The sequence below is a fragment of the Lycorma delicatula genome, chromosome 13 (genome assembly GCF_047948215.1).
Source record: "Lycorma delicatula isolate Av1 chromosome 13, ASM4794821v1, whole genome shotgun sequence".
NCBI classification, from domain to species: Eukaryota; Metazoa; Arthropoda; class Insecta; order Hemiptera; family Fulgoridae; genus Lycorma; species Lycorma delicatula.
Window position 1 is genome coordinate 14,894,235 of NC_134467.1, and position 17,102 is coordinate 14,911,336.

At 32.9% G+C, this 17,102-nt stretch overlaps 1 protein-coding gene across 1 annotated transcript in view; it reads left to right on the plus strand.

Annotated features, from left to right (window-relative positions):
- Frl (formin-like protein) overlaps positions 1 to 17,102 on the plus strand; it is a 289,290-nt gene that overhangs the window by 195,882 nt on the left and 76,306 nt on the right. The window contains exon 3 of the mRNA XM_075381411.1: positions 9,450 to 9,536. Within this exon, the coding sequence (XP_075237526.1) occupies positions 9,450 to 9,536 (87 nt within the window). The remainder of the gene's footprint in view (positions 1 to 9,449; positions 9,537 to 17,102) is intronic.

A 17,102-nucleotide genomic window follows, 5' to 3' on the forward strand; every position in this document is an offset into this window, starting at 1 on the left:
TGTTCCATCAACAACCACCCGCGCATGCGCGGCATAAATTGCTAACTCCGCCTACCACGACAAATTTAATACCTTTCACTACACTACACATTAGATTAGTTTGATACACATTAGTCTTTTTGTTTAGATATTATTTAATTGAAAACAGCGAGTACAGTTATTGGGCCTCTCTTGTATTTCTTAGTAAAAACACTTTATTAATTAAACTGTTTAAAATATATCGTATAAAATCTTTAAATCGATACATTTTTAGTAGATTTCAATTAAAAAAAAGGTTTTTAATTCCACCCGTACAAATATTTTATTTGATCCCCTATGTACAAAAATCATGGTGCGAAATTTTATGTAAATCGATTCACCCGGTCTGGAGATATCAAAAACATAAAAACATCATTTCCGAATTTTTAATGCTAAAAATATTTATTTTTTTCTTTGTTAGTGGATCACGAAACATTAAGACCTGTAAAAAAAACTTCGAAATGCAGAATTTTAACTTACTTTCCCTTATTAATACCAACGCCTTTACACCTTCACATTTGGCCGGACTTAACGTGCCTTCAAAAAAAAAAAACCTCAAAAGATTTCCATAAGGACATTTAGCCTTTGCTTCGACGCGTTTGAGCAATTGTGTGTCGTCAGAACACTGTAATAATTTGTTTATCGATGGTTACACGATATTGTTTTTGTTGAAAATTTATCAGTTTTGGAACAGATTTGGCTGTCACCTGTTTGATTTTAAAAATATTAATAATAAAAAAGTGTAAAAAATACTTTTAAAAAATGAATTAGCCGTAAATACAAAATAATGATGATTTCGACAAAAAAATATGTATAAATTTTGTCTATATTCGCTTAATCTGTATTTTTTTTTTTGTCTTCAGTCATTTGACTGGTTTGATGCAGCTCTTCAAGATTCCCTATCTAGTGCTAGTCGTTTCATTACAGTATACCCTCTACATCCTACATCCCTAACAATTTGTTTTACATATTCCAAACGCAACGAGTAGGGAAGTAAGCTTGACTTTTGAAATGTCATGGATGAGTGATTGATGGGTTGCGTTTTATATGGGACACTCTGTATATACACAAACATTAGCATCCGGAAAATTTCCATTCGATTTTTTTTTTTTGGATATTTCGGGTGTCAAGACGTGAAGATCGGTGAAAACCGCGTGTGTTGCCCAAATTGCATCGATTACAATACTTTCCTTTCTAAAGCTATAGCTCTAGACGGGAAAGTAAAAGTTACATATTTTTCTAACTTTATATTGACATTTTTTTTTTAGATCTACAATGACGCAAATGAGTTTTGTTATAGTTTTAATAATTTTCTCTTGGGTCCTACATACTCTAAATTAATGCAATTTATTTATTCATGTTTTGGCAGTTTTATTGCATATTTTATTATTTTCAATTATTAAAAAAAAATAGTTTTTCCACCATTTTTGCAGTCTTACACTTGATTTACAAAATTGATATTTTTATTTTTATTTTTTGTCTTCAGTCATTTGACTGGTTTGATGCAGCTCTCCAAGATTCCCTATCTAGTGCTAGTCGTTTCATTTCAGTATACCCTCTACATCCTACATCCCTAACAATTTGTTTTACATATTCCAAACGTGGCCTGCCTATACAATTTTTTTCCTTCTACCTGTCCTTCCAATATTAAAGCGACTATTCCAGGATGCCTTAATATGTGGCCTATAAGTCTGTCACTTCTTTTCGCTATATTTTTCCAAATGCTTCTTTCTTCATCTATTTGCCGCAATACCTCTTCATTTGTCGCTTTATCCACCCGTCTGATTTTTAATATTCTCCTATAGCACCGCATTTCAAAAGCTTCTAATCTTTTCTTCTCAGATACTCCGATCGTCCAAGTTTCACTTCCATATAAAGCTACGCTCCAAACGTATACTTTCAAAAATCTTTTCCTGACGTTTAAATTAATTTTTGATGTAAACAAATTATATTTCTTACTGAAGACTCGTTTAGCTTGTGCTATTCGGCATTTTATATCGCTCCTGCTTCGTCCATCTTTAGTAATTCTATTTCCTAAATAACAAAATTCTTCTACCTCCATAATCTTTTCTCCTCCTATTTTCACATTCAGCGGTCCATCTTTGTTATTTCTACTACATTTCATTACTTTTGTTTTCTTCTTGTTGATTTTTCATGCGATTAATATGTATAAAGTTTGTTTATTTTCACAATGAAAAGTGTGGAGCACGACCTCAATTCTATTTTGTACATTAACTTTAGTTCATCGAATGAAGTTTACTTACTACATATTGTATATTGAAGCTGTCATTTTCATTTTGCATCATATTTAAAGCAAAATGTAGATATTGATTATGAAACCGCGTCCCATGCTTTTCATTGTGGTCTTACGAAATTAGAAAACTTTATACATATTATTTTTGTTGAAAACAAAATTATCTTTTATTTATTTTTACCGGGTAATCCATTTTTTTTAAAGTATTTTATTAATTTATTTTTTTATACTGTATTAGTACGATATTTAAATATTTACCAGAGTTTTCGTTATCTCGTAGTAGGGTGTTCGAAGCGTTACGTTGGTTGATCGACTACATCGATGTTCATCCCAAAAAACCTACTGCGCATTTGTACCACTTTTTAAGTCGCAGGACATTTAATGAGGAACTTTAAATTTTATTTGAAGGACTTTTTATTTTTAAAAATCCTGCGGAGAGCTGGACTCGGCTCTATCCACGCTATAAAAGTTGGCTCCGCACTAGAATAAGTCAATCTAGTGCCAACCATCAGAGACTCAACTTGCGTTAGTTATGAATGTACAAGTAATTAATATAATAATATTAAATATACAATTTACAAGTTGAAGATTATAATAAAAACGATTTATATTATAACCGAAGTCAAGACTTTTATTTATTTGTATGAATCGACGAATAAAATAATATTAGAATAATTTAAACCCAACCGAGGTACTACATACTATAGGCCACATACTAAGGCATCCTGGAATAGTCGGTTTAATATTGGAAGGACAGGTAGAAGGGAAAAATTGTGTAGGCAGGCCACGTTTGGAATATGTAAAACAAATTGTTAGGGATGTAGGATGTAGAGGGTATACTGAAATGAAACGACTAGCACTAGATAGGGAATCTTGGAGAGGTGCATCAAACCAGTCAAATGACTGAAGACAAAAAAAAAAATTAAACCCAACCGAGGTACTGCATCAAGGTGGCAGTTATTCGACACTCCTCTCCATCTTCTTGCTCTTTTTCTGTTTAGCTCCGGAATCACCGTAAGATATTATTTTAGAGGATGATACGTGATGAATGTAAATGAATTGTAGTCTTGTACAGTCTCAGGTCGACCGTTCCTGAGATGTGTGGTTAATTGAAACCCAACCACCAAAGAACACCGGTGTCCGTGTTGTAATATTCCAATTTGTATAAATGTATAGCTTTTACTAGGATTGAACCTTAAAACTGTCAACTTCGAAATCCTTCTCCACATTAAATACAGTTTAGGAAAAAGGTAACCGTGGAACGAAAGTGTGCTATATAAAATCAATTCGCATGAGCCGTATGAAATACAACCTCTTTAATGGTAATTTTGTGATTAGCAAACATAAAATCGTTTAACTTTTTCGACATTTTTTTCAACGGTTCATCTATTTTATTTCGGTTCATCGCACTCTTGGAACAGGAAGACAGACACTGCCGGCTACAACATGACGGTGCGGCATCGCACTACGCAGGTTCAAATTCTGATTTCGTCGAGGAATTCTTTGGTAATCGTGTTATCGGTCGAGGCTTGTGGCCACCAAGATCTCCAGATTTGACTGCGGCGGATTTTTTTCTACGGGGTTACCTCAAAGAAAAAGCCTACAGCGAGAAACCACGGACACTTGAACGATTGAAATTCAATGTTGAACAAGTCGTATTAAATATCCGGCCACAAACTTTGAAAAAAGTTGTAAGAAACGCTGTAAAAAGAATTGAAGCTTGTATTCAAGAAGATGGCGGCCACTTCCAACATTTACTCTAAATGGTAATAATAAAAATTACATTTACATTTACACATTTCTTTTTTATTATTTCAATACCTACCTATATATGGTTGGGTTGGGTTTCATATGGGACATCCTGTATCAAGCCGACAAAACCGAAAATTTTACCACCAAATTTCTTCATATATATGAGTCTATATAAATTCATCAAAATCGGTTAATCCGATTAAAAGTTATTAAGCTTTGAACCCACCGACGGACGTATGAACATTACCTTTTCCAAATTTTTTTTTGGTATCTGGATCATGAAACGTTGAGAAATGTAAAAAAAAGACATTCTTATCTCCCATTTTTCTTTTTGTAGCACTGTTCTAAAGTTATACTGCCTGGAAATAAAAGTTATAATATTTGAAATTGAGGTTTTTTCCCCCTTTTTTTGATTTAGGGTAACACATTTTTTTTTGTATATATATATATATATATATATATATATATATATTTAATTTGCAGGTCTATTTTTATTTAATTTGCAGGTCTATTTTTATAATCTTAGTTAAAGTACGATTAATTTTTTTTTTAAATTACAAATTTTGTTAGGTAGGACGCAACCACGCATTCGATTATAAGTAAATGAATGACCCCTACTTCCTGTGATGATAATAGAGTCATTCATTCCAATGAGGGAGAATTTTTAACGCTAATTTTGTTTGTGTGTGTGTGTGTGTTTGTAAACGCCTGATTTAGTCTGTAATATGTTTGTTAAGTAGATTATTTATTTATTTTTATTGATGACCCGTTATGTCATCATGAATATAAATTTATACGTATATATATAAAGATATTGTAATTTTTTCTTTTTCACTTTTTTTTTTAAAAAGAAAAGAAGAGATTAGTTCATGTTTATTTATAGAAATTTTATAAATATTTCCTTTTATAATCATCAGCGTAATTTTTGTTTTTGCAGTTTTGTAAATTATTAAAATCGTATTGTAGTTGTTATTAAATATTAAAAGAAAATGTATTACATCTGTTTGACTTATAATAATATAAATACAGAGTATTCCGAGAAATATTGTCTGAACTTCAAGTACTGATTTAGGACAATAAAATTAGCAAAAAATTAGGACAATAAAATGAGCAAAAAACTTCATATTGACATAATTACTATTTTGTTTCGTTTTCCTTCTGGACGCCATTTTGTGATTTTCAATAAAAAAATTATTGCTCACGAACGGGTAAATCTACTTTAATTAAATTTTGCTAATCTAAGACTAGTTAGCGACTTATTCTACAAAATAAAAAATTTTGAAAACGTCATCTTCCAAACTTTCAAAATAGCGGCCATTTTATTTTTTTTATTCTTCAATATCTTTGTAATTATTTGTTTGATGAAATTTTCCTTTTACAAAATTTATTAAGCATTTTAATTTGAACAAAATGATACACCGTTTCTTAAAATCCGTAGACAAGTAATCTAGTTATTGCAGACAATAAACCTTTCTTTTTCCTGTTTAGCCTCCGGTAATTACCGTTCAGATAATACAGAGTGTCCCATATAAAACGCAACCCAACCTTATATTGGTAGGTATTGAAATAATAAAAACGTAAATGTAAATGTAATTTTAATTATTACCATCCATTACCTTACATTTACAGTAAATGTTGGAAGTGGCCGCCATCTTCTTGAATACAAGCTTCAATTCTTTTTACAGCGTTTCTTACAACTTTTTTCAAAGTTTGTGGTCGGATATTTAATACAGCTTGTTCAGTATTGACTTTTAATCGTTCAAATATTCGTGGTTTGTCGCTGTAGGCTTTTTCTTTGAGGTAACCCCGTAGAAAAAAATCCACCGCTGTCAAATCTGGAGATCATGGAGGCCACAAGCCTCGACCGATAACAAGATTACCAAAGAATTCCTCGACGAAATCAGAAGTTGAACCTGCGTAGTGCGATGCAGCACCGTCATGTTGTAGCCAGCAGCGTCTGTCTTCCTCTTCCAAGAGAGCGATGAACCGAAATAAAATATCCTGATATCGTTCTGCATTAATGGTGTACTCTAAAACAATAGGACCGATTATTTTCTTCCGCCATATCGCGCACCACACGCCCGACTTCTGCGGGTGTAATTGTTTTTCGTGATAAACGTGGGGATTTTCAGAGCTCCAAATTCTACTGTTTTGGCTGTTTATGTAGCCATCCGAATGAAACCGTGCTTCATCTGTGAAAAAACGAATCCGTAACGTTAATTTCCTCGCGCAGAAATCGACGGAACCGTTGACAATATTGTAGCCGTTTTTCTTTGTCGGGCCCAAGAAGTCGATGAACCGTTTGAATGCGATAAGGTCGTAATTGTAATCGTTTGGTCTCCCGATGAACAGTCGATTTAGACGAATTAATTTCAGCAAACAAACGTCTGATCGATTTATTTAGCGAGGCGAGTAATCGGTCTTTGATGTCAGCGACTGTATCTGTATTCAACACCGACGCACATCTTTTGTGTTCCTTGTTATTAACAGAACCGGTCTCTCTAAATTTTGCGACTGACTTAATACTATGTTTTGTTAGGAGCCGGTTTATCCGGGTACTTATGGCGAAACAAATCTTGCACTGCGACCGCTGATTTCGTACTGAAATACGACTCGACGATGAAAACACGTTCATCTAACGAAAACACCATCTTATCTCTAGCGATACACTGAACGTTATGATTAAATTGTTGTTACTATCGGTAGTGTTCTACTGCGTCGCCGCGATGTTCAGATGTTGGACGCGTCCATTTCAGTAACGAGTAGGAGAGTAAGTTGACGTTTGAAATTTCATGGATGAGTGATTGATGGGTTGCGTTTTATATTGGACACCCTGTACTTCAGAGGATGATACGTATGAATGTAAATGAAGTGTAGTCTTGTACATTCTCAGTTCGACCATTCCTGAGATGTGTGGTTAATTGAAACCCAACCACCAAAAAACACCGGTATCCACGATCTAGTATTCAAATCCGTGTAAAAATAACTGGCTTTAGTAGGACTTGAACGCTAGAACTCTCGACTTTCCAAATCAGGTGATTTGGGAAGACGCGTTCACCACTAGACCAACCCGGTGGACAACCACATATCTTAGCAATGGTCGACCCGAGATTGTACAAGACTATACCTCATTTACATTCATACCATCCTCATTCATCCTCCGACGTAATACCTTACGGTTGTTCCAATGGCTAAATTGAAAAAAGGGAGGGAGAGACGTGCGTACGCACATATATACATGTTTTTTTTTTGTTTAGATGAACTAGTTTTACCCTAAAACAAAATTTTACAAAAAAATTCGTACGTTTTGATATGATCACCATTCCCCTTTAATATAATTATTGCAGCTATGTTCGCCGGGAAAGTAAAAATTACATTTTTACGTTTAAGTTTCATTACGAATGAAATAGTTAATATTGATAAATTAATAGAGTTGGCAACATGAATTGTTAATATCATCTGGTAACGTATATCCAGATATTTAGAAAGTTTTCTGGATTAATTTGTTATTTTAACCAAACTTTAAATATTTGAATCGGTGTTATTGGAAAATCTCTCTACTCTTAAAACGATTGAGTGTGTGTGTGTGTGTGTGTGTGCGCGTCCGCGCGTAACACTAATATGAAATCAGGCAAAACAAATAATATATTCTATTAGAAGGCCAAAAATGACCTGATGACATCGACTGGAACTTTTCACCAAACTTGATAGCTTTCGAAATAATCGAGAGAAATTTTGAGGAGGTGTCAGAGCATCACGCAGTAACCGACTGTTTTCAAATTTTCAGGATACATTCGGAAAGATTTTAAGACATAGATCGAGGTCCTAGTCCCTTGGTGAAATTTACGAAGGGAATATCAGAGCTTCTATGTCAAAAACGAGGGAAATGTTAGAGGAAAGAGAACTTTTCTGGCTTTAATTGTTATTTATCTGTATTATTCTCACAACCATGAGAATAACGAACACAGCGGGGGTTCCAGGAGGCGGAGCTCCTTGGCTAGAGGGGAAGGGGGAGGGGACGAAATGAGCCCTACCGATTAGTGTTCCTTAAACATTTTTTTTTTTTTTTGTCTTCAGTCATTTGACTGGTTTGATGCAGCTCTCCAAGATTCCCTATCTAGTGCTAGTCGTTTCATTTCAGTATACCCTCTACATCCTACATCCCCAACAATTTGTTTTACATACTCCAAACGTGGCCTGCCTACACAATTTTTCCCTTCTACCTGTCCTTCCAATATTAAAGCGACTATTCCAGGATGCCTTAGTATGTGGCCTATAAGTCTGTCTCTTCTTTTAACTATATTTTTCCAAATCCTTCTTTCTTCATCTATTTGCCGCAATACCTCTTCATTTGTCACTTTATCCACCCATCTGATTTTTAACATTCTCCTATAGTACCGCATTTCAAAAGCTTCTAATCTTTTCTTCTCAGATACTCCGATTGTCCAAGTTTCACTTCCATATAAAGCGACGCTCCAAACATACACTTTCAAAAATCTTTTCCTGACATTTAAAATAATTTTTGATGTAAACAAATTATATTTCTTACTGAAGGCTCGTTTAGCTTGTGCTATTCGGCATTTTATATCGCTCCTGCTTCGTCCATCTTTAGTAATTTTACTTCCCAAATAACAAAATTCTTCTACCTCCGTAATCTTTTCTCCTCCTATTTTCACATTCAGCGGTCCATCTTTGTTATTTCTACTACATTTCATTACTTTTGTTTTGTTCTTGTTTATTTTCATGCGATAGTTTTTGCGTAATACTTCATCTATGCCGTTCATTGTTTCTTCTAAATCCTTTTTACTCTCGGCTAGAATCACTATATCATCAGCAAATCGTAGCATCTTTATCTTTTCACCTTGTACTGTTACTCCGAATCTAAATTGTTCTTTAACATCATTAACTGCTAGTTCCATGTAAAGATTAAAAAGTAACGAAGATAGGGAACATCCTTGTCGGACTCCCTTTCTTATTAGGGCTTCTTTCTTATGTTCTTCAATTGTTATTGTTGCTGTTTGGTTCCTGTACATGTTAGCAATTGTTCTTCTATCTCTGTATTTGAACCCTAATTTTTTTTAAAATGCTGAACATTTTATTCCAGTCTACGTTATCGAAAGCCTTTTCTAGGTCTATAAACGCCAAGTATGTCGGTTTGTTTTTCTTTAATCTTCCTTCTACTATTAATCTGAGGCCTAAAATTGCTTCCCTTGTCCCTATACTTTTCCTGAAACCAAATTGGTCTTCTCCTAACACTTCTTCCACTCTCCTCTCAATTCTTCTGTATAAAATTCTAGTTAAGATTTTTGATGCATGACTAGTTAAAAAATTATAAACTTAAAAATTATATACATTATAATAATATTTTTGTTGTATATTGCATTATTTAAAAATTTACAATTTTTTTTTGTTTTTCTTGTTTTAGGAATTGGTGCAAGCAAAAGATCCGCCATCTCATTATTTGAATAAATTAAGGACGTATCTGGATCCAAAAGCTAGTAGAAGTTCGAGGGTATGTTTTTTTTTAATTTCTATTTTTATCATAGTGTATGTTTACAAATCGTCATTCTAAAATACGGGAAATGATTTTAAATATCAGAGATTGAAGAAAAATTTTTTTTTTGTAAAACACAAATATAGAAAAGCTGACATCAAAGTTGTATTTTTCTAGCGTTAGTTATTTATTATTATGACATTTTATTGCAATACGTATTATTATTCAAATTTTAAATAAACTAAAAAAAGTTTTAAAAAATTCGATTAAAAAATATGTTATAAATAAAAAGATAGCTTAAATAAAGATAACGTTAAAATAGGAAAAGATATCTCACTAAATTGCCTAGCCTTTGCGGACGATTTAGCCCTACTATCCCAAAATATAGAAGAGGCCAGATACCGACTGTCAACACTGGAAGAGATTGCAGGAAAAATTGGTCTAAAAATTTCATACGAAAAAACCAAAATTATGGTGAGAGACCCGCTATGCATAAGCAAAGTAAAAATAAAGAATAATGACATAGAACTAGTAGAAAACTTTAAATATTTGGGGGAAAACATCACACAAAACTTCCAAGAAAATCCAAACTGGAATGAAAGAATAAATAAACTCATCAAAGCCACAATAAAAACGGAAAACATCTATAACAAAAAATGCATGTCCATAAACACAAAAATAAGACATTATAACTCGGTTATCCGACCGGAAATACTTTACGGATGCGAAACCGTATTTGAACCGTATCAGACAAGGTTTACCGACAAACTGGAAAAGATTGAAAGACAGATTCTACGACGATGCGTCGGGAAAAACATTAAAAAAGACGGGATTTTGAGAATTATTCCAAACGAAGAGATTTACAAAACGATCATACCGATAACTAATAAATTTAGAAAGAAGAGAATTTCCTTTCTAGGACATATTTTCAGAACGGAAGAGAAGACCAGACTTATTAGATGGATAATCGAACTTTTCTGGAACAAGAAAAGCAGATCGAACTGGTTATACGAAGTACAGAAAGACGTGGAGGAATTAGATGTAACCCGTGAAAACCTAAAAACGAAAACCGGAAACTATGAGAAATTAAAAAATAAAGAAACAAGATTCGTATCTAAACCCAAGAAAACAATAAGCCGGGTGTACTCTGAACAAGAAGATCTGAAACCCTTAGAAATTACTGGCAAAAAAGAAAAGCTGAAAAACCTGAAACGAGCCTTCAGTCAGAAATATAATTTGTTTACATCAAAAATTAATTTAAAGGTCAGGAAAAGATCTTTGAAAGTGTATGTTTGGAGTGTCGCTTTATATGGAAGTGAAACTTGGACGATCGGAGTATCTGAGAAGAAAAGATTAGAAGCTTTTGAAATACGGTGCTACAGGAGAATGTTAAAAATCAGACGGTTGGATAAAGTGACAAATGAAGAGGTGTTACGGCAAACAGATGAAGAAAAAAGCATTTGGAAAAATATAGTTAAAAGAAGAGACAGACTTTTAGGCCACATACTAAGGCATCCTGGAATAGTCGCTTTAATATTGGAAGGACAGGTAGAAGGAAAAATTTGTGTAGGCAGGCCACGTTTGGAATATGTAAAACAAATTGTTAGGGATGTAGGATGTAGAGGGTATACTGAAATGAAACGACTAGCACTAGACAGGGAATCTTGGAGAGCTACATCAAACCAGTCAAATGACTCTGAAGACAAAAAAAAATAATCATTTTTTAGTTTCCACGAAGATTATTTTCATAGTTTAAACTATAAAGTGATTTATAGGTTTTTTTTTTTAATATCGGTCGGAAATGAGTCATTTTTTGTGAGGAAAACGGAAAAATTAGGTGTTTGGTAAATTTTCTGTATATTACAATGTTTTTATTCTAAAAAAAAAAAGTATTGTTTTCTTACCAATTTTTGTAATGATATATACGTGCGTGCGTCTGTGTATATGTCCGCCTGTTTGATCGATATAAGTTGCAGTCACGCATACACATAGATAGATAAATGTACGCCCGCACGCCCATATACACACTCGCGGATGTTTCTGTTTAAACCACTTCCGTGCCGTTCATATCCGCCCATTTAAAACTCTTCTATTATTACTGTTATTGTTAAATTATAACAGTCTACGTGTTTAAAATACACAGACTTATATTCACACTCACCCACGTACACACACACACACACACACACACACACACACACACACACACACACACCATAATAAAAGTTACATCAATTTTTATTAAGTCATAAACTGCAGTAGTGTTGAATGTATATACCTCGTTATGGGGTGGTCGTAAATAAATGGAAATATCAGGATATGTTTTATTGGTAGAAATAAAGAAAAATTAATGTTACCATTAACTTCTAAAATGCTTTTGTATTTCGAGTAGTTATGGCTAGCGAAAAATTTGGTTCTTTAATCACTTCAACGGTAAAATGATGCCATAATGTATTCTAGGAATCTAATGAGACAAAATTGGTGTTTTTACGTTTTATAATCTGAGAAAAAGAACAAAAATATTTCCTGAAATTTTCTAAGAAAATTTTTCTAAGAAAGAGTATTTTCTAAGAAAATTATTATAAAGGTTAGAAAAGCCAGAAATTAATTTTTGAATAAAACTTTCAAAATTTTTTTATAAATTAAAATCGAAAATTAAAAAAAAATTTAATTTTTTTTTTTCTTAAATTTGCGAGCATTCCCAACAAGGGAGTAATTATTTTAGTAATTTTATTGTTTAACGAAGTATGTTTTGAGCATTAAAAATATAAATTGCAGATTATTTTTTATTTTGGGGGCTCCCACACTCATGGGGAAGCATTCGGGTAAAATTCATTTTTAAGAAAATAATCCCTAAGTGGCAATAATAAATTTAAAAAAATATGATGTGGACATCAAATGACATCCTTGTACGTCTATTAAATTTCATATACACATTTTTTTACAATCAGAGGTTAATTAATATCAAGAGGTTAATCAAGATATTAAAATTAAAAAAAAAAATAAATAAAGTCGGATTCGAATCGATGTGCCTTCCCCTTGTACGATCCAAATACGAGGGTAAGTCAATTATTATCCGCAATTTAGTTATATTTTTGTTTATGTTGGTAGTACTGTCGTGTTGCGTAGATGAAGGATGTGTGGTTTAATTGTTGTTATGTCTGTGCAAGTTTAATGCTGCTAGGTTAGTTCCAGCTAAACTGTCGAAAGGTGTCGTGTTGTTGCACGACAATGCCCGTCCACATACTGCTGCCCACACTGCTGAAACGCTCCAGAAACAAAACTTTGAACTACCACTTCTGACTACCACTTGTTTGGTCCACTCAAAGAGGCATTAAGTCGATTTACCTACGACGAAACTGTGAAAGAAGCGGTGCGTTCCTGGCTCGCAGCTCAACCAAAAACCTTCTTTTATGAGGGCATCAGGAAGTTTGTGGTCGATCGTTGCACAAGTCTGAAATCCAAAAGTTTTGGATTTTAGGCTTTTTTGGTCCAGTTGATTGCAATAAAAAGGAGTGGTGCACAACTACATGTTACAGCAGTCCTGAATCCAAAATGTCATCATTCTATGGCTAATATTTTTTTATGTGAGATACATATGTATGTACGTACAGATGTCATGTCGAAACTAATAAAAATGGATTCAGGGATGGTCAAAATGGATATTTCCGTTGAAATCTGAAAACGGAAAATTTTCACATTCAATACTTCCTTTACTTCGTACAAAGAAGTAAAAAGATTTTTGTAAAAATTCTTTAAAAAACACAAAGAAACAACCATAATTCTATGTAAACAAAGTTACAATTTTCTAGGAAGTGGGTGCAAATTTTTGTTTAATTCTTTTTTCAAGAAATACTTAAGAGTAAGGGCTATAAAAAAATTTTTAGTAGTTTGAAGGTCTATCAATGTAGAAAATATAAATGCAAAACACTCCCATTAAGTCCTTTTCTGAAGCAAGATATAACTAAAAAAAGAAAAAAATATTTAAAGTCATTTTTTGAGGACTAAGGTGAATAATAAATGAAAATATTTGATAATTTGTTATCTTTATAAGCAAAACTTGACAAAAGCAATTGTCAACAAATTTTTTTGTTAAAGTACCCCAGTAAAGATTTGAAAATTATTTAGATCAAAACACCCCATTTCTTTTTCCAATTTTTGCAAAAATTTAATACATTCTTCCACCACCACCCCCCCACCGCGAAAGGTAATACTTGTCTAATTGAGTTTGAAGAAAACTGATCAACAGGAGCCAGACCAAACACATGTAAATGTACATACGTACAAACACGCAAACATCTGTCTGACAAAAATAGATTTTTTGGACTTTGTACCATTACAGTTTAGATAAATTACAGCTGAAAATGCCAACACATTGAAAGGAGATCATTATTATTAAATTGTAATTAAGAAAACAAAAGCTTTGTAATGAAACATATAATAATAACAAATTTAATCCTTATATATATATAGAGCTGGGTCCAGAGTTGCTGCTGCCTTGGCGGTTTGAGGTGATAGCACCTCCAGGAGCTGTGCTTATGCTACAATGTGAATTCGGCTCTAGGAGATTGGGTAAAAGAAGAAGGTGAAAAATATTTATATCCAGTTTTCCAGCTACTGCCGGATCGGGGTTTGTGTCTATAGGCAAATAGAATTACTGCTACCGACTTGCCAGGCCTGATGTAGCTGCAGATATAATGCAATGTAAATGTGAATGTACCGGTAAACATGCAGTCTGGAACAGATTCAGGTTGACGACTAGTGAGATATGTGGTTAATTGAACCCCAACCACCAAAGAACACTGATATCCACAGTTTAGCATTCAAATCCATATAAAAGTAACTGCCTTTGTAGCAACTCAAACCTTAAAAATCTTGACTTCGAAATATAGCTAATTTAGCGATGACGTGTTTAACTACTAGACTAACTGGGCAGTTTTAATCCTTTATGTAATCACTATTAAATAAATTCAACTTAAAACAGCAGAAAAAGAAAGTACAGTTATAGTTACTGGTAATAAGAATTGATTTTTTTTGTAGCTGTAGAAAAAACTCAACCCAAAAATATTATTCAACTGATGAAGCATATAGTAAAAACACGTTTTGGGGATTTTTCTGTTAAAGATCTTATTGTGTTATATCCATTGAAGAAATGATAAATACAGAAAATATATATAAATATATTAATTTTGAAAAACAGAATTCTGTTGCTTGCAAAAAGTTAAATCTGGATGTTTCAGCAAGACCCTTTGTCATTCTTCAAAAGCAGCAAAAACGTTCATAAGAGACAATAATATAGATTTGTTAGCCTGGTCAGGAAAGTTGCTCTTATCTCAACTCTATTGAGAATTTTATAGGTAAAAGGGAAATGAAGAAGTGGTTACTGCATGACAAAACGGTTAACGGGTTAATCTCTATGTGTTTCAGGATAAAAATTTTAAAGAATTACTTTTAAAACTTTAGTGGAATGGAAGAAATTATTAATTATAAAGGTGGATGTATTTCATACTAACAAAATTGTACAACAAAGTCACCCAAGTAAAATATGAAAGTATTTTAAAGTTTGAAAATTTGTCTATTTATTTGCACAACACTGTATATTTACATTTACATAATTAATATATTTTAATTCTAATCTTCTTTTACAGTCTTTTTTTTCTATTCAGTTTTCTAATAGAATTACTTTTAGAACGTTTGGTCTCAGATTCAATTCCCATTAAGGGTGTTGAACTTTTTTCACTGGTAATTTCAGTCAACATCTTATCTTACTCATAAAATACGTGCAAAAATATATTTACTTTCAATTTTATCAATCGATTTAATTTTCCTGAAACATTATATTGCAAATCCTTCCTATTATTACTCATATATTTTATTTTTCCTGTTGCTTAGATTTTCCTTAAATGAAAAAGTGTTGGTTATTTTAAATAATTAATTACCAATTTGTAAAACTATTATATATAAAAATATTCCTTTTTACTGTGAAAATTTTTCTTTTGCTTGTCTAAGTTGGCTTATAAATAATTAGGATATACTTTAATAAGAATATGAATGTATGATTTGATAAAAAAAATATGTGAAATTATAGTTTTTCTCAAAAAATCTTAATTCATTCATTAATATTGATTTTGTCATCTTTAAATTACTCCTTTTCAAATATAATACATTTATGTTAGTGCTTTTTCCAATCTTTGAAGCACCTCTGCAATTACCGGAAAATCGCATTGCAGAGGGTCGATTTCCGGTATGGCATTTAGCTCCTTCAGTGATTTTGTCTTTTTCTCTTCAATGTTGGCAAAACGTCGTCTTTCATGGTTCTTTTTAGCTTGGGGAATAGGGAGAAATCTCAGGGGGGCATGTCCAGCAAATATGGAAGATGAGGTATCATAATGGTCTTGTTATTGCCCAAAAATTCATGAACAAGCAATGAAGTGTGAGCAGGTGCATTGTTGTGGTGTAATTGTCACGAATTGTTTTGCTACAAATATAGCCATTTTCTTCTGATTGCTTCACGAAAACAGCATAGAATTTCCATGTAGTAATCCTTATTGGTTCTGTGATAGTGATTCAGCGATTGTACATAATCATTTTCTTTACTTTTTCAATGTTGTTTTCAGATGTTGATGTGCTGGGAAGTCCAGGGTGCTCATCATCTTCAGTGTCTTCACGGCTCTTTTAAATGTTTGAACGACTTTTTAATGCTCGTTTTATTCATACAGGTGGCGCATGAAATGATCTAACATTTGGTTCTGTTAAAAAATATTTATTTGAATCTAAATGCAGAAAAGTAAAATACAACATGTTTACTGTATACCTGGAGATTATGTTCTGCTTATCACATGTTCAAGATGACCACCATCACGTCTAGAAACTTCTTTAACACGAATTCCTATGTTGTTAATAACTCGATGACACATATCTTCAATTATCTCATTGCACGCCTCAATGATCAACTCTCGCAGTTCCATCATTGTACGACGATGTTTAGGGAATATCTTTTCCTTTATAAATCCCCAAACAAATTAATTACAAGGATTCAAATGAGAACTGTTCTGGAGCCAGTTCTGTTTACATGTAAAACAATTAGAAAATTGGTTTGAAATAACATTTGCGTTAAAAGTTTCATGCAGAAAGTGTAAAATAACATTAGGTTTGTGTGGTCTGGCTCCATCCTCCATGAACCACTCGTTTTCTAATTGAAATCCTTTTGCAAGAAGCTGAGGAACAAAATTATTATGCAGGAGTTTTAGATAACTTTCACTGTTCACGCTCTGTTCAAAAAAAAAGAATGGCCCTATTACTTGTGACTTGAGGTAGTGGCGCATACTGTAATTCTTGGACCATGATGCACCTTTTTATGAAACACTTGTGGATTTTCAAAGCCCAAAAACACACATTTTATTTATTAACAACCCCGTTAGGTGAAAATGTGGCTCATCTGAAAACCAAACATTGTCCAACAATATGTCTTGGTTAACAGCGAATGCCATTCCTGCCCGTTCAGTGAATGCCATTCTTTGATGTTTGTTGTGAACCGTTAATTTAAGCAACATTGTTATTTTGTACCGATACAAATGCAAATCA